The sequence below is a fragment of the Zophobas morio genome, unplaced genomic scaffold (assembly GCF_036711695.1).
Source record: "Zophobas morio isolate AGI-343-1 ecotype UQ-CSIRO unplaced genomic scaffold, CSIRO_AGI_Zmor_V1 ptg000014l, whole genome shotgun sequence".
Classification (NCBI taxonomy): domain Eukaryota; kingdom Metazoa; phylum Arthropoda; class Insecta; order Coleoptera; family Tenebrionidae; genus Zophobas; species Zophobas morio.
The window spans coordinates 26576400-26592800 of NW_026972119.1; the positions used below are offsets into that span (position 1 = coordinate 26576400).

At 32.5% G+C, this 16401-nt stretch overlaps 1 protein-coding gene across 3 annotated transcripts in view; it reads right to left on the bottom strand.

The window, feature by feature from the left end:
* LOC135128717 (leucine-rich repeat serine/threonine-protein kinase 1) overlaps positions 1–16401 on the bottom strand; it is a 69126-nt gene that overhangs the window by 9196 nt on the left and 43529 nt on the right. For all 3 annotated transcript variants that reach the window (XM_064055755.1, XM_064055753.1, XM_064055756.1), the window contains 3 exons: positions 6432–6656; positions 5896–6372; positions 5666–5844 (listed from right to left, as the gene is read on the bottom strand). In XM_064055755.1, coding sequence (XP_063911825.1) covers positions 5666–5844; positions 5896–6372; positions 6432–6656 — 881 coding nt within the window. The remainder of the gene's footprint in view (positions 1–5665; positions 5845–5895; positions 6373–6431; positions 6657–16401) is intronic.

Consider the following 16401-nt stretch of genomic DNA (forward strand, 5'->3'; position numbering starts at 1 on the left):
TTTCAGTTTTTAAAAATTTCGATTTTTCAATACATATTTTAATTTTTGACGCTTTTTTGATTTTTCGGCTTTTTGATTTCTCGATTTCAGATTTTCAATTCTTCAATTTTTCGATATTTTCGTTTTGGGATATTTCACTTTGTTGATTTTTACATTCTTCGATTTCAGTTCCTTGATTTTCCAATTTTACACTTTCGCTATTTTCAATTTTTCGATTACTCAATTTTTAGATATTTCATTTTTAGGATTTTTTGATTTCTCGATTTTTCAAATTTTCCATTTCACGAGGTTTTTATTTTTCGATTTTTCTATTTTCCGAGATTTCAGTTCTACGATTATTCAATTTTTCAGTTTTTAATTTTTTCAATTTTTCAATACAATTTTCAATTTTTAACGTTTCTAAATTTTCGAGTTTTTGATTCCTCGATTTCAGATTTTCAATTCTTCAATTTTTCAGATTTTTGATTTTTCAATTTTTCGGCCTTTCGGTTTCCCGTTTTTTGCGTTTTTCGGTTTTTCAATTTTTCGAAATATTTCAATTTTTTGATATTTTAGATTTTTCGATTCCTTGTTTTTTTATACTTCAGTTTTTAGATTTTTCAATTTTTCGTTTTTTAAATTTAAAATTTTTCGTTATATTTATTTTTTCGATTTTTCAGTTTTACCAAATTTTCGATTTCTCGGTTTATCGAGATGTCGATGTTTCGGTTTCAATTTCTGGATTTTTTTTAAATTAAATTTTTCAATTTTTTTCAATCAAAAATTTTTCGATTTCCTGATTTTTCAATTCTTCAATTTCTCCACTTTAGATTTCTCGATGTTTCTTTTTTTCCAAATGTTGGATGTTTCGATTTTTCGGTTTTCAATTTTTCGATTTCCCAGTTTTTCTACATTTCCAGTTCTGGAATTTTTCAATTTCTCTATTTTCAAGTTTTCAATATTCAATTTTTATATATTTCATTTTTAGGATTTTTCAATTTCTACATTTTTTAAATTTTCAATCAATCAGTCAATATCAGTCAGTTTTTTATTTTTCGATTTTTCTATTTTCCGAGATTTCAGTTCTAGAATGTTTCAATTTTTTAGTTTTTAATTTTTTCGATTTTTCAATACAAATTTCAATTTTTGGCGTTTCTAAATTTTCGATTTTTTGATTTTTCGACTTTTTGATTTCTCGATTCATATTTTCAAGTTTTCAATTTTTCGGATTTTTGATTTTTCAATTTTTCGATTTCTCAACTTTTGCGTTTTTCACCTCTTCAATTTTTTTGATATTTTAGATTTTTTGATTTCTCGTTATTTCATTTTTTAGTTTTTGAATGTTTCGTTTTTGAAATTTTACATTTTTCGATTTTTCAGTTTTATCAATTTTTCCATTTTTTGATTTATCACAATTTCGATGTTTGTTTTTTAATTGAAATGTTACAATTTTTCAAATTAATCATTTTTCGATTTTTAGATTACCAGATTTTCTAAATTTTCGACTCCTCAACTTCAATTTCTCGATGTTTCTTTTTTCCAATTACTCGATCTTTCGATTTTCCGATTTCTCGGTTTTTCAATTTTTCGATTTTCCCAATTTTTTGAAGTTTCCACTTTTCAATCTTTCAATTCATCAGTTTTTCTACATTTCCAGTTCTGGGATTTTTCAATTTTTCGACTCTCTGAAGTTTTAATTTTTTAAATTTTAGAATTTTCGATTTTTGGATTTCTCGTTTTTTTTATTTTTCAGTATTTCAATTTTTCGATTTCTCGATTTTTTAAGCTTTCCATTTCTTAACTTTTCAATTCAATTTTGGAAATTTTTCTATTTCTGGATTTTTCAACTCTTCGATATTTTAATGTCAGATTTTTCCGTTTGTCGATTTTCCGACTTTTAAATTTCCAGATTTCTCGATCTTTCCATGTTTCGATTTCTGGGTGTTTCCATTTTTTTAAATTGCAATTTTTGAAATTTTGAATTTCCATTTTTCGACTCTCGATATTTCGTTTTTTCTCTATTTCAATTCTTGGATTTTTCGAAATCCCGATTTTCGAATTATTTATTTTTTGTTTTTTCGATTCTGGATTTCTACGTTTTCGGATTTTCAATTCTCCGATTTTCTAGATTTTTCGTTTTTTTTTTAATATGTCTTGATACATTGAATTTTCGATTTTTCGAATTTTCAATTTGTTCCCTTTTCGATTTCTCGATTTTTCACAATTTTTCAATGCCTGGATTTTTGAAATATTCTTTTTTTGGAATTTTCGATTGGATTTTTTGAATTTTCAAATTTTAAATTTTTACATCCTTTATTTTTACTTTTTACAATTTCGAATTTCCATTTTTCGACTCTCGATATTTCGTTTTTTCTATACTTCAATTCTTGGATTTTTCGATTTTCGAATTTTTGTTTTATCGATTTTGGATTCTCAGATTTTCGAATGTTCGGTTTTCCGAATTCTCGATTTTCGTTTTCGAATTTTCAATTTGTTTCGTTTTCGATTTCTCAACTCTTCAATTTTTTAAATTTTCGACGTTACGTTTTCAATTTTTGGATCTTTTTTAATTAAATTTTTCAATTTTTCAAATAAAAAATTTTTCGATTTCCCGATTTTTCAATTCTTCAACTTCTCCACTTTCGATTTCTCGATGTTTCTTTTCTTTCAGATGCTCGATGTTTCGATTTTTCGGTTTTGAATTTTTCGATTTCCCAATTTTTGGACATTTCCAGTTCTGGAATTTTTCAATTTCACTATTTTCAATTTTTCGATTATTCAATTGAAGATATTTTCAATTTTCAATGAATCAATATTTTAAATTTTCGATTTCACAAGTTTTTTATTTTCGATTTTTCTATTTTCCGATATTTCCGTTCTACGATTTTTCAATTTTTCAGTTTTTAAATTTTTAGGTTTTTCAATACATATTTAAATTTTTGGCGTTTGTAAATTTTCGAATTTTTATTTTTCAACTTTTTGATTTCTCTATTCAGATTGTCTTCAATTTTTCGGATTTTTGATTTTTCAATCTTTCGATTTCTCGATTTTTGCGTTTTTCGCTTCAATTTTTTTGATATTTTAAGATTTTTCGATTTATTAATTTCTCGTTTTTTGATTTTTAATTTTTCCATTTCTCGATATATCGCGATTTCGATGTTTCGATTTTTTTTTTAATTTAAATTTTACAATATATATATATATTCAAGTTAATAATTTTCCGATTTTTAGATTTACAGATTTTTCAAATTTTGGACTCTTGTTTCTTTTTCCCAATTGCTCGATCTTCCGATTTTGTACTTTTCAATTTTTGAATTCATCAGTTTTTCTACATTTCTAGTTCTTCTAGTTTTTCAATTTTTCGACTCTGAAGTTTCAATTGTAGAATTTTCGATTTTTGGATTTCTCGTTTTTTTTTATTTTTCAGTTTTTCGATTTTTCAATTTTTCGATTTCTCGATTTTTTAAATTTTCCATTTCTTAACTTTTCATTTCAATTTTGGGAATTTTTCTATTTCTGGATTTTTCAACTCTTCGATATTTTAATGTCAGATTTTTCCGTTTGTCGATTTTCCGACTTTTAAATTTCCCGATTTCTCGATCTTTTCATGTTTCGATTTCTGGGTGTTTCCATTTTTTAAAATTTCAATTTTTGAAATTTCCAGTTCTGGAATTTTTCAATTTCTCGATTTTCAATTTTTCCGTTCCTTGATTGTCCAGTTTTTCAATTTCTCTATGTTCAATTTTTCGATTATTCAATTGAAGATAAATATTTTCAATTTTCAATGAATCAGTATTTTAAATTTTCGATTTCACAAGTTTTTTATTTTTCGATTTTTCTATTTTCCGATATTTCAGTTCTACGATTTTTCAATTTTTAAATTTTTCGGTTTTTCAATACATATTTAAATTTTTGGCGTTCGTAAATTTTCGATTTTTGATTTTTCAATTTTTCGATTTCTCGATTTTTGCGTTTTTTGCTTCAATTTTTTTGATATTTTAAGATTTTTCGATTTATTAATTTCTCGTTTTTTGATTTTTCAATTTTTCGTTTTTGAAATTTTACATTTTTCGATTTTTCGGTTTTATCAATTTTTCCATTTCTCGATATATGGCGATTTCGATGTTTCGATATTTTTTTAATTTTAATTTTACAAATTTTCAAGTTAATACTTTTTCGATTTTTAGATTTACAGATTTTTCAAATTTTGGACTCCTTCACTTTCGATTTCTCGATGTTTCTTTTTCCCAATTGCTCGATCTTTCGACTTTCCGATTTCTTGGTTTTTCAATTTTTCGATTTTCCCAATTTTTTTAAGTTTCCACTTTTCAATATTGCAATTCATCAATTTTTCTATATTTCCAGTTCTGGGATTTTTCAATTTTTCGACTCTCTGAAGTTTTAATTTTTTAAATTTTAGAATTTTCGATTTTTGGATTTCTCGTTTTTTTTTTATTTTTCAGTTTTTCAATTTTTCAATTTTTCGATTTCTCGATTTTTTAAGCTTTCCATTTCTTAACTTTCCAATTCAATTTTGGGAATTTTTCTATTTCTGGATTTTTCAACTCTTCGATATTTTAATGTCAGATTTTTCCGTTTATCGATTTTCCGACTTTTAAATTTCCCGATTTCTCGATCTTTTCATGTTTCGATTTCTGGGTGTTTTCATTTTTTAAAATTGCAATTTTTGAAATTTTGAATTTCCATTTTTCGACTCTCGATATTTCGTTTTTTCTCTATTTCATTGAATTTTTCGAAATCCCGATTTTCGAATTATTTATTTTTTGTTTTTTCGATTCTGGATTTCTACATTTTCGGATTTTCAATTCTCCGATTTTCTAGATTTTTCGTTTTTTTTTTTAATATGTACTTGATACATTGAATTTTCGATTTTTCGAATTTTCAATTTGTTCCCTTTTCGATTTCTCGATTTTTCACAATTTTTCAATGCCTGGATTTTTGAAATATTCTTTTTTTGGAATTTTCGATTGGATTTTTTGAATTTTCAAATTTTAAATTTTTACATCCTTTATTTTTACTTTTTACAATTTCGAATTTCCATTTTTCGACTCTCGATATTTCGTTTTTTCTATACTTCAATTCTTGGATTTTTCGATTTTCGAATTTTTGTTTTATCGATTTTGGATTCTCAGATTTTCGAATGTTCGGTTTTCCGAATTCTCGATTTTCGTTTTCGAATTTTCAATTTGTTTCGTTTTCGATTTGTCAACTCTTCAATTTTTTAAATTTTCTTTTCCGAATTTTCCATTTTTTTACTTTTCGATATTTCGATATTCAAATTTTCAATTTTTTTACTTTTTAATTTTCAATTTTTCCACTCTCCTGTTTTTCCATTTCTCAATTAATTGACTTTTCAATTTTTAATTTTTACATTCTTTAACTTTTTCTACTTTTCAATTTCTCAAATTTTCAATTCCATTATTCAGTTGTTCGAAAATTTTTTTATTCTTTCGATTTTCGAACTTTCAATTTTTCATTTTTTCACTAGTAAAGTAAAAATAGAGCCAAAACACAAAAGTCGCAAAATAAATTTTTATAATTTTTCAAAAAAGCAGGAATTGTTGTACCTATTGTACTTTAGGGGCGTGGGAAATCCTGCATATATAACTTTCAATCAATGTTTCTTATTAGAGTGCTAATTAAAAACAATGAACAAAACACTTACCTCTTTTGGCAAAATGAAAAAGGATCGAATTATGTCAATAATGCTGTCATCTGCCAAAATCCTGGATATCAATCGGGACCAAAACCCCGACGGAAAATACGACATCAAGAGCAACCTCGTAATGGTTTGATCAGTCGGAGAACTCGTCACGTAATATTTTGCTTCTTCCTCAACTTCATCTACGACACAACATTTACATTAAATCAATTACGTTACCACCGTGTCATTACCATTCTTCGCCGTAGACGTCGAAGGCAAACTCATCTGAAACTTTCCCTGCGACGTCGTATCCCTATAAAGCACCGACTTCGGCGACACAGTGATTTTCTTACTCCTCACAGCCCACCCACGCGACCTCAAGGGCACTTTAACCTTAACAAGGGGATGAAACTGACCAGGATACATCTGCGCCAACAAAATATCTTCTTCAGACGGCAACAAAGACGGAATTAAGAGAGTCCGGGAGTCCCAAGTCAGCGCGACTTCGAATTTATTGAGAAGATTTACTATGTAGCCTCTGGTGTCCATGGGTCCGATACTACTAGCTTTGAAGATGTGCTTCAAGTCGTCGAGTTTCATTACGCCAGTGCGGGCGAATGGGTTAATTTCGCGGATGGTTACGACGTGGGCTAGCATATCGCACAACCATTGCGGGTCCAAGAAGTAGAGGTCTTTTAATGTGGCGTCGTCGTAGTGAAGTAGCACCCCTACATATATAACATAGTGACAGAAAGTGAAATGGATAGGTTCAAAAGTGGAAGTGTACCATTGTCGTGTAAAAATAGAGTGGCTTGATGAAGTTCCGCCCAGTCTCGAAACACCCGATTGAAACGCTGTTGCATTTCGGTTGTCACGATAGTGCGGTACTGTTCGGCGTTCAAGACCGGGTCGAGTCCGTTCATTCTTCGTTCAGCAGCTATGTGATTGACCACGTCTTCTAAAGCCAGATACGTCGCCGGAACTTTTTGTTCTAGTAGCAATTCCTTACTTCCTAAAACATGTAAGTGCCAATTGGTTGATTTTTCAAACGTAGAGCTTATAAATTGCTCAGGATGTTTCTAAACAAAAGTGAGCCATGAATTTTTTTTCACGTTGGATAAACTGATTCATTGACGTTCACTTGAGGCTGATTTGCCACAATTATTATTATTATTATTATATTATTATCCAAGTAATTTTGTAAAAAAACTATCACTGGAATAAACACAAACGTTTCGCTTTCCCGAATTTTCGATTTGTCGATTTTTTCAAATTTTAAATTTTTCGATATTTCGATTTAATGTTATTTCTCGATTTTTCGGTTTTTCCATTTCTCGCCTTTTCAGTGGAGATGTTCGATGTTTCGATTTTTCAGTTTTACCATTTCCAAATTTTTTGACTTCAGTTTTAGGATTTTCAGTTTTTTGATTTTTCAATTTTTCGATTTTTCATTTTTCAATTGTTCAATTTTTGTATTTAATAATTTTACAGTGTAATAAATTTTCGAGTTTACAGTTATCCAATTTTTAATTAAATTTCACATTTAATTTTTCAAGTTTTTGATTTTTCTTTCAGTTTAATTATTTTACAATTGCACGTTTTTGAAGGTATGCTGCTTTTCAATTTTGTTATTATTCTATTTTACAATTTGGTAATTTTGCGATTTTTTACTTTTTTAGTTCTTCGATTTTTCTTTTTTTTTTCTATATTTTTTATTTGTTTCCAATATTTCGATTTTTAAAAATTTTGATTTCTTAATTTTTTTTATTTAAAATTTTCGTTTTCTGGAATAATCGAAATCATTATAATAACCATTTTTTGATTTTATGCCATTTCGATTTCTGTATATTTTGATTTACTGACTTCCCGTCCCTTTCATGTTTCAATTTCTCGATGTCTCAATTTTTCAATTTCTCGATTTATCAAGCTTTCGTTTTCTCAATTTTTCAACATTTTTTCGACATAATTTATCGATTTTTCGATTTTTTTTTAATCCTGGATTTTGCAATTTTCCGATTTCTAGTTTTTTTATTTTTCAGTTTTTTAGATTTTTAAATTTTTCGATTTTTCAGCTTTTCGAATTTCAAATTTTTCGATGTTTCGATTTTTCAGTTTTACCATTTCCCAATTTTTTTAATTTTTCAGTTTTGGGATTTTTCGATATTCAAATTTTTCGATTCTTCAATTTTTGATTTTTTGATTTTTAAATTTTTCGTTTTCTGGATTAATCGATATTTTGATGTTCCAACTTTTCGATTATATCACGACGTCCAGTCCTCGATATCACTTGATTTTAGATACTGGTAGTATGCCCTTTGTGCTACTCTACGCCACTGAGTTTAAAGATTGTTATTTCCCCCTCTCTGGGTACTGCTCCACCGGTTCTCCGTTGCTGCGTCATTCGTTCCTTTGTGGCCGCCTCGACACCACGAGTCTCTGCAACCAGCAAATTATCTTTTCACTGTGTTGCATCAGAACATCCTGTTCATCTGCACAGGTAATCTTTCTAACATTTTTAGACTTCCAGCAATCTCTTGCAGGCAACAATGCCAGCCGACAATCGCCGTACCTCCTCAGACGCCTCGTCAGAGTCCTCGGCTCGCCTTTCGCGCGGGGAGCTGAAACGGCGCTTACGAACGTTGGAAGACCGTTGCAAGCGAAGGCGAAAACATCGCCGTCGCGACCGCTCCCTGTCCCACGATAAGACACGCGTAAAGACTCGGCGTTCTTATCGCGGAGACCGCCAACACTCAGATGTACGGCACTGCGTAACCACTCGGCAGTGTCGTCGTCAAAGCAGCCCAGCAGACGTACGAGAACGCGCAAAAAGTCGGCGTCCTCGTCGGTCCACCAGCCGCTCCAGATCACGCAGCCCACACACAGGTGCGAGCGTCGATCACACCAGCGCCAGCGAGCTATAACACGCTTCGAACATTCGAGCGACAAACCAGCGGACTCAGCGTCTCGCGCCGAGCCAGAACCGGACCCCACGTCTCGTGCGGAGACAGAACCGGACTCGCCCATTTTAGCGATCTAAGACCCGGCTCTGGAGGAGGAGATCTTGACCATATTTGGCGCCGATCCTTTCCGAATCAAAAACTACCGAGTTTGCCTTGCACACGGCTCTCGCTAGTCGTTGGACTCTTTATGTACCCAACGGCTTGGATAGTTCGTGGTCTTTAAAAATAAATACTTCCTGCCAAAAAATTGCCCCAACTTACAGGAGCCAATTTTAAACTCGAAACTGATGCCAGCGTTACTCGCTCTGATCGTCAAAAAAGACAACCACGCACTTTCGGCTCAGCAACACGTGGGCCTTGGGCTGGCACCATTGAGTCAAGTCTTCAATATATTATTGACTTCCACCCCTTCACAGTCAGAGCTTCTGACATTGGGTTCCGACGCAATAAAAAATTTGACAAACTTTTTTTTTTACCATATGTCATAATTCGGGCGACACCAGTCTTGCCCTATCTCAACAAGTCAGCAAAAGAAACATTGCACAAAGTCAGACTGATACCTCCCTTTTTTGGCGAGGTCCTTGCAGAGCGCCTAAAGACTGCCAAAGCCCTCCAAAAGTCGGGCTACGACCTGAAGGCCCCGCCTCCTGGCCCTCCCACGGGGACTCCCAGGAAAAAAGACGCCGGGGCAAACTAGAACAAACCAACAGTCGGTTCATCACAGTCAACGTCTGGCAATAGGTCTTTAAACCGGGCAGGCCCGACTCGCCGCCAGGGAGAGACGAGATCATGCCGAGGGCAACCCCCGGCATCCAGCCACACGAAATACAATCGCCATCAACCCCGTTAACTGAGGTAAACCACCGTTATGCTGGTAAAATTAAGTCACTATGTCTTGGTCTGGTGAAAGATCACCAAAAATACAAACATCTTAAACTGGATTAAGGGCTATAAAATCCCATTCCAAGCCACTCCATATCAAGTAGCACCGCCTACGTGAAAGCTACCACGCACCCAAAACACAGGTTTGGCCGAGGTCGTATCCCAATTATTAAACACCGGGGCAATCGAGATAGCAACACCTGTCCCCATATTTTCTTCGACAAAAATCGAAGCTGCCCTCCAGGTTCATCTTTAATTTAAAACGCTTAAACCAATTCATTTTGGCACCTCACTTCAAAATGGATGATTATAATTATAATTATCGTACCGTCACACGACTTTTACAGCCTAACATGTATGTGACGTCACTCGATCTTACCGATGCGTATTTATTCATCCCAATTCACTCAAGTCTTCGGAAATATTTGAGATTTAAATTTGAACAAAACCTGTACGAATTTACAGCGCTGCCTTTCGGGTTAGCGATAGTTCCGAATGTATTTAGCAAAATTACGAGGTTACTTACTTGCGTCCTCAAGGTATTTTATGCGTCAAATATTTAGGCGATTTTTTCATACTTGGCAACTCATATTCCGGTTGCCTACGGGGAACGGGAAAAACCGTTCACGTCCTACAATCCTTGGGATTCATAATCAATGATCAAAGAGTCAGCTACACCCCTCACAGACATGTCAGTACTTAGGGTTTTTTATTCAACAGAAAAACCATGACAATTGCTCTCCCTCCGGAGAAACGTCAAGAACTCCACATTCGGACAACCGCCATTAAATACGGTTGGCTATATACTCGACAACTAGAAGGAGGAAAATGCAAAGCGCTTTCCCACCATGCTTTAAACTGTAAAGCAAAAATACAACTGTCAGCTGTTTTTCTGCCAGACTTCATGCGGTGGAACACCGCAATTCGAGTAAAGAAAAAAAAAAAAAAAAAAAAGAAAAAAAAAACAACTTTATTCAGTAAGACGAGTATCAGCGAATCATTTTCACTGACGCTTCTTTAAACGGTTGGGGGGGGGCACACTGCAACGGGGAGAATAGACACGGTTGGTGGAATAAGAGAAAGAAAAACGAAACATATCAATTATCTAGAATTACTAGCAACATTTTTTGGTCTAAAATGTTTTTTGTAAACCACTCAGATCAGGCAACATACTGATCAGAACAGGCAATACCACCGCGCTAAGCTATATCAAAAATGGGTAGCGTTCGACACCCAGAACTAGGCGATTTAGCTATGGAAATTTGGCAGTGGTGTGAAATACGCGATTTATGATTATACGCGGCACATATCCGCTCCAAAAGACAATATAGACGCAGATTGCGAATCACGAACACTCCACAGATACATAATGGAGTCTCAATGAACAAGCTTTCCAACAAATTATTCAACGGTTTGGTTGCCCCACCATAGATTTATTTGCATCGCAGTTGAACCATAAATGGCCCCAATATGTGTCGTGGCATCAAGATCCAGGCGCAATCGCATGTGATGTATTTACTGTTCCCTGGAACTATAATTACTTTTACGCTTTCCCACCGTTTGCTCTAGTCTTACGCACAAAGCTGAGGGCGTAGTGGTAATGCCGCATTGGCCTTCACAACCATGGTCCCCATTTTTCGAAAGACTGTTGACTAGCCCAGTTATATTTTTTGAACCAGACGAGTCACTATTAACATCCCCTTTCAGGACACGTCATCTACTTGCAGCCAACCTCACCCTGGTGGCAGGGAAATTATCGGGGAAGGCTTACGCTTGAAGGGAATGCCACCAGCGGCTATCACCACGGCAATAGCGTCCATTACTCCCAGCACCTTAAGACAATATAACGTCAGCTACAAGTTATAGAGATATTGTTACGAAAGGGAATTCCTGTTTACACCACCCAAACAGAGGCGGTAATCATCTTCTTACAACATTTGTATACAAAAACGAATGCTGCTAATGGCACCTTCAACTCCTATCGCTCAGCGTTAGCTGTCATCCTGCCCGGCGATGTTGGAAACGACAGTAACCAAGAAGGTTTCTTAGAGGCATAAAACGATTGTCTTAAAGGCATAAAACGATTGAGGCCCCAAAAACTCAAATATCAAACGACTTGGGACCTCAGTCGTGTTTTAGGACACCTGAAAACGTACTTCGCCCATCACCCTCTCCCCCTCAGCCTTTTATCAGCGAAATTAATTACCCTACTAGCGTTGATAACAGGACAACGGCGGCAGGCACTGCATCTTATCAAATTGTCTCAGATTGGGGAAGACGAACAAGGTTTCAAAATTTGTCATTGATCACACCACGAAACCTTCAATTCGCAGCGGGGAACAGCCCTGACTGCACATTCCATACTTCCTCGACCAACCAGCGACATGTGCGGCAATCACGCTCATGGACTACATAGACACAACCAAAACCTTTAGTCGTTGGATCAAACGTATATTGGAAAAATCGGGGGTGGACATATCAATTTTCACGGCCCATTCCACGAGACATGCATCGAGCTCTTCAGCAAAACGAACCGGGCTGTCTTCAGCGATGATAAACAAAACGTGTGTGGGTGGTCTAATACCTCCAAAATGTTTACACAAGTCTATAATCGACCCTTGCGGGACACATTCGCCTTCGGACGAAAAATTTTACAGACCGCAAAATATTAGTCTTGTTACCTTGACAAATTTACACTAGGGGGCAAGTTCTTATTCTTTTTTGCACAACCTTACTAACTTTAAACAGCTACCAGTATCTAAAATCAAGTGATATCGAGGACTGGACGTCGTGATATAATTGTCAAATCAAACGAACTTACCTGTGAAGTTCGATTCCAATTATATTAGACGTCCAGTCCGAAGATATCACTTCCCACCCAACCCGTACACGGTATAAATCTTTACCCTCACGCCAGGTTGTGCATTCCACTTTAAACAAAATGACGCAGCAACGGAGAACCGGTGGAGCAGTACCCAGAGAGGGGGAAATAACAATCTTTAAACTCAGTGGCGTAGAGTAGCACAAAGGGCATACTACCAGTATCTAAAATCAAGTGATATCTTCGGACTGGACGTCTAATATAATTGGAATCGAACTTCACAGGTAAGTTCGTTTGATTTGACAATTTTAAGCTATTTCGATTTCTATATTTTTCCATTTTTTTGACTTCTCATTCCTTTGAAGTTTCGATTTCTCGATGTTTCAATTTTTCGATTTTTCGATTTTTCGATTTATCAAGCTTTCGTTTTGTCAATTTTTCAACATTTCAATTCTGGAAATTTTCATATTATGGATTTTTCAATGTTTCGACTTCTAGGATTCGACTTCGATTTTCCAATTTTTCGATTTTTTTTAATCCTGGATTTTGCAATTTTCCGATTTTTCTTTTTTTTATTTTTCAGTTGTCCGATTTTTAATTTTTTTATTTTCTGGATTAGTCGACATTTTGGTGTTCCAATTTTTCGAATTTATGCTATTTCGATTTCTATATTTTTCGATTTTTTTGACTTCCCGTTCCTTTAATGTTTCGATTTTTCGATTTCTCGATTTATCAAGCTTTGGTTTTCTGAATTTTTCAACATTTCAATTCTGGAAATTTTCATATTATGGATTTTTCAATGTTTCGATTTCTAGGATTCGACCTCGATTTTCCAATTTTTCGATTTTTTTAAATCCTGGATTTTGCGATTTTCCGATTTCTAGTTTTTTTATTTCTCAGTTGTCCCATTTTTCAATTTTTTGATCTTTAAATTTTTCGATTTTTCGGATTCTCGATCTTTTGATGTTTAGATTTCCTGATGTTTCAATTTTCAAATTTTTCGATGTTTCGATTTTTCATTTTTTGGTTTAATTTTTAATTTTTTTCACTTCCCGTTCCCTTGATATTTCGATTTATCAATGTTTCAATTTTTCGATTTTTCAATGTTTCGATTTCTAGGATTCGACTTCGATTTTCCAATTTTTCGATTTGTTTTTTAATCTTGGATTTTGCGTGTTTCCGATTTCTGTTTTTTTATTTTTCAGTTGTCCAATTTTTACATTTTTTAGACCTTTAAGTTTTTCGATTTTTCAGCTTTTCGATTTTTCGGATTCTCGATCTTTTGATGTTTAGATTTCTTGATGTTTCGATTTTCAAATTTTTCGATGTTTCGATTTTTCAATTTTACCATTTTCCATTTCGATTTTGGGATTTTTCGGTATTCAAATTTTTCGATTCTTCAATTTTTCGATTGTTCGATTTCTCAATTTATCAAGCTTTCGTTTTCTCAATTTTTCAACATTTCAATTCTGGAATTTTTCATATTATGGATTTTTCAACGTTTCGATTTCTAGAATTCGACTTCGATTTTTCAATTTTTCGATTTTTAATTTTTTTTTAATCCTGGATTTTGAGATTTTCCGATTTCTCATTTTTTTATTTTTCAGTTGTCCCATTTTTCAGTTTTTTAAATCTTTGAGTTTTTCGATTTTTCAGCTTTTCGATTTTTCGGATTCTAGATCTTTTGATGTTTGGATTTCTTGATGTTTCGATTTTCAAATTTTTCCATATTTCAATTTTTCAATTTTACCATTTCCCATTTCAATTTTGCGATTTTTCGATATTCAAATTTTTCGATTCTTCAATTTTTCATTTTTTGGTTTATTTTTCGTTTTTTTTTGATTTCCCGTTCTCTTGATGTTTCGATTTCTCGATGTTTCAATTTTTCGATTTTTCGATTTCTCAATTTATCAAGCTTTCGTTTTCTCAATTTTTCAACATTTCAATTCTGGAAATTTTCATATGGATTTTCCAACGTTTCGATTTCTACGATTCGACTTCAATTTTCCAATTTTTCGATTCTTCAATTTTTAATTTTTTGATTTGAAAATTTTTCGTTTTCTGGATTAATCGACATTTTGATGTTCTTATTTTTCGAATTTATGCTATTTCGATTTCTATATTTTTCGATTTTTTTGACTTCTGGTTCTTTGGATGTTTCGATTTTTCGATTTCTCGATTTGTCAAGCTTTCGTTTTCTCAATTTTTCAACATTTCAATTCTGGAAATTTTCATATTATGGATTTTTCAATGTTTCGATTTCTAGGATTCGAGTTCGATTTTCCAATTTTTCGATTTTTCGATTTTTTTTTTAATCATGGATTTTGCGATTTTCCGATTTCTCATTTTTTTATTTTTCAGTTGTCCGATTTTTCAGTTTTTTAGATCTTCAAGTTTTTCGATTTTTCAGCTTTTCGATTTTTCGGATTCTCGATCTTTTGATGTTTAGATTTCTTGATGTTTCGATTTTCAAATTTTTCGATGTTTCGATTTTTCAATTTTAGCATTTCCCATTTCAGTTTTGGGATTTTTCCATATTCAAATTTTTCGATTCTTCAATTTTTCATTTTTTGGTTTATTTTTCGATTTTTTTGACTTCCCGTTCCCTTGATGTTTCGATTTCTCGATGTTTCGGTTTCTCGATTTATCAAGCTTTCGTTTTCTCAATTTTTCAACATTTCAATTCTGGAAATTTTCATATTATGGATTTTTCAATGTTTCGATTTCTAGGATTCGACTTTGATTTTCCAATTTTTTGATTTTTCGATTTTTTTTTTAATCTTGGATTTTGCGTGTTTCCGATTTCTCATTTTTTTATTTTTCAGTTATCCGATTTTTCAATTTTTTAGATCTTCAAGTTTTTCGATTTTTCAGCTTTTCGATTTTTCGGATTCTCGATCTTTTGATGTTTAGATTTCTTGATGTTTCGGTTTTCAAATTTTTCGATGTTTCGATTTTTCAATTTTACCATTTCCCATTTCGATTTTGGGATTTTTCGATATTCAAATTTTTTGATTCTTCAATTTTTCATTTTTTGGTTTATTTTTCGATTTTTTTGACTTCCCGTTCCCTTGATGTTTCGATTTCTCGATGTTTCAATTTTTCGATTTCTCGATTTATCAAGCTTTCGTTTTCTCAATTTTTCAACATTTCAATTCTGGAAATTTTCATATTATGGATTTTTCAATGTATCGATTTCTAGGAATCGACTTCGATTTTCCAATTTTTCGATTTTTCGATTTTTTTTAATCCTGGATTTTGCGATTTTCCGATTTCTCATTTTTTTATTTTTCAGTTGTCCGATTTTTCAATTTTTTAGATCTTCAAGTTTTTCGATTTTTCAGATTTTCGATTTTTCGGATTCTCGATCTTTTGATGTTTAGATTTCTTGATGTTTCGGTTTTCAAATTTTTCGATGTTTCGATTTTTCAATTTTACCATTTCCCATTTCGATTTTGGGATTTTTCGATATTCAAATTTTTTGATTCTTCAATTTTTCATTTTTTGGTTTATTTTTCGGTTTTTTTGACTTCCCGTTCCTTTGATATTTCAATTTTTCGATTTCTCGATTTATCAAGCTTTCGTTTTCTCAATTTTTCAACATTTCAATTCTGGAAATTTTCATATTATGGATTTTTCAATGTTTCGATTTCTAGGATTCGACTTCGATTTTCCAATTTTTCGATTTTTCGATTTTTTTTAATCCCGGATTTTGCGATTTTCCGATTTCTCGTTTTTTTATTTTTCAGTTGTCCGATTTTTCAATTTTTTAGATCTTCAAGTTTTTCGAATTTCAGCTTTTCGATTTTTCGGATTCTCGATCTTTTGATGTTTAGGTTTCTTGATGTTTCGATTTTAAAATTTTTCGATGTTTTGGATTTTTCAATTTTACCATTTCAGTTTTGGGATTTTTCGATATTCAAATTTTTCGATTCTTCAATTTTTCCTTTTTTGGTTTATTTTTCGATTTTTTTGACTTCCCGTTCCTTTGATATTTCAATTTTTCAATTTCTCGATTTATCAAGCTTTCGTTTTCCCAATTTTTCAACATTTCAATTCTGGAATTTTTCATATTATGGATTTTTCAATGTTTC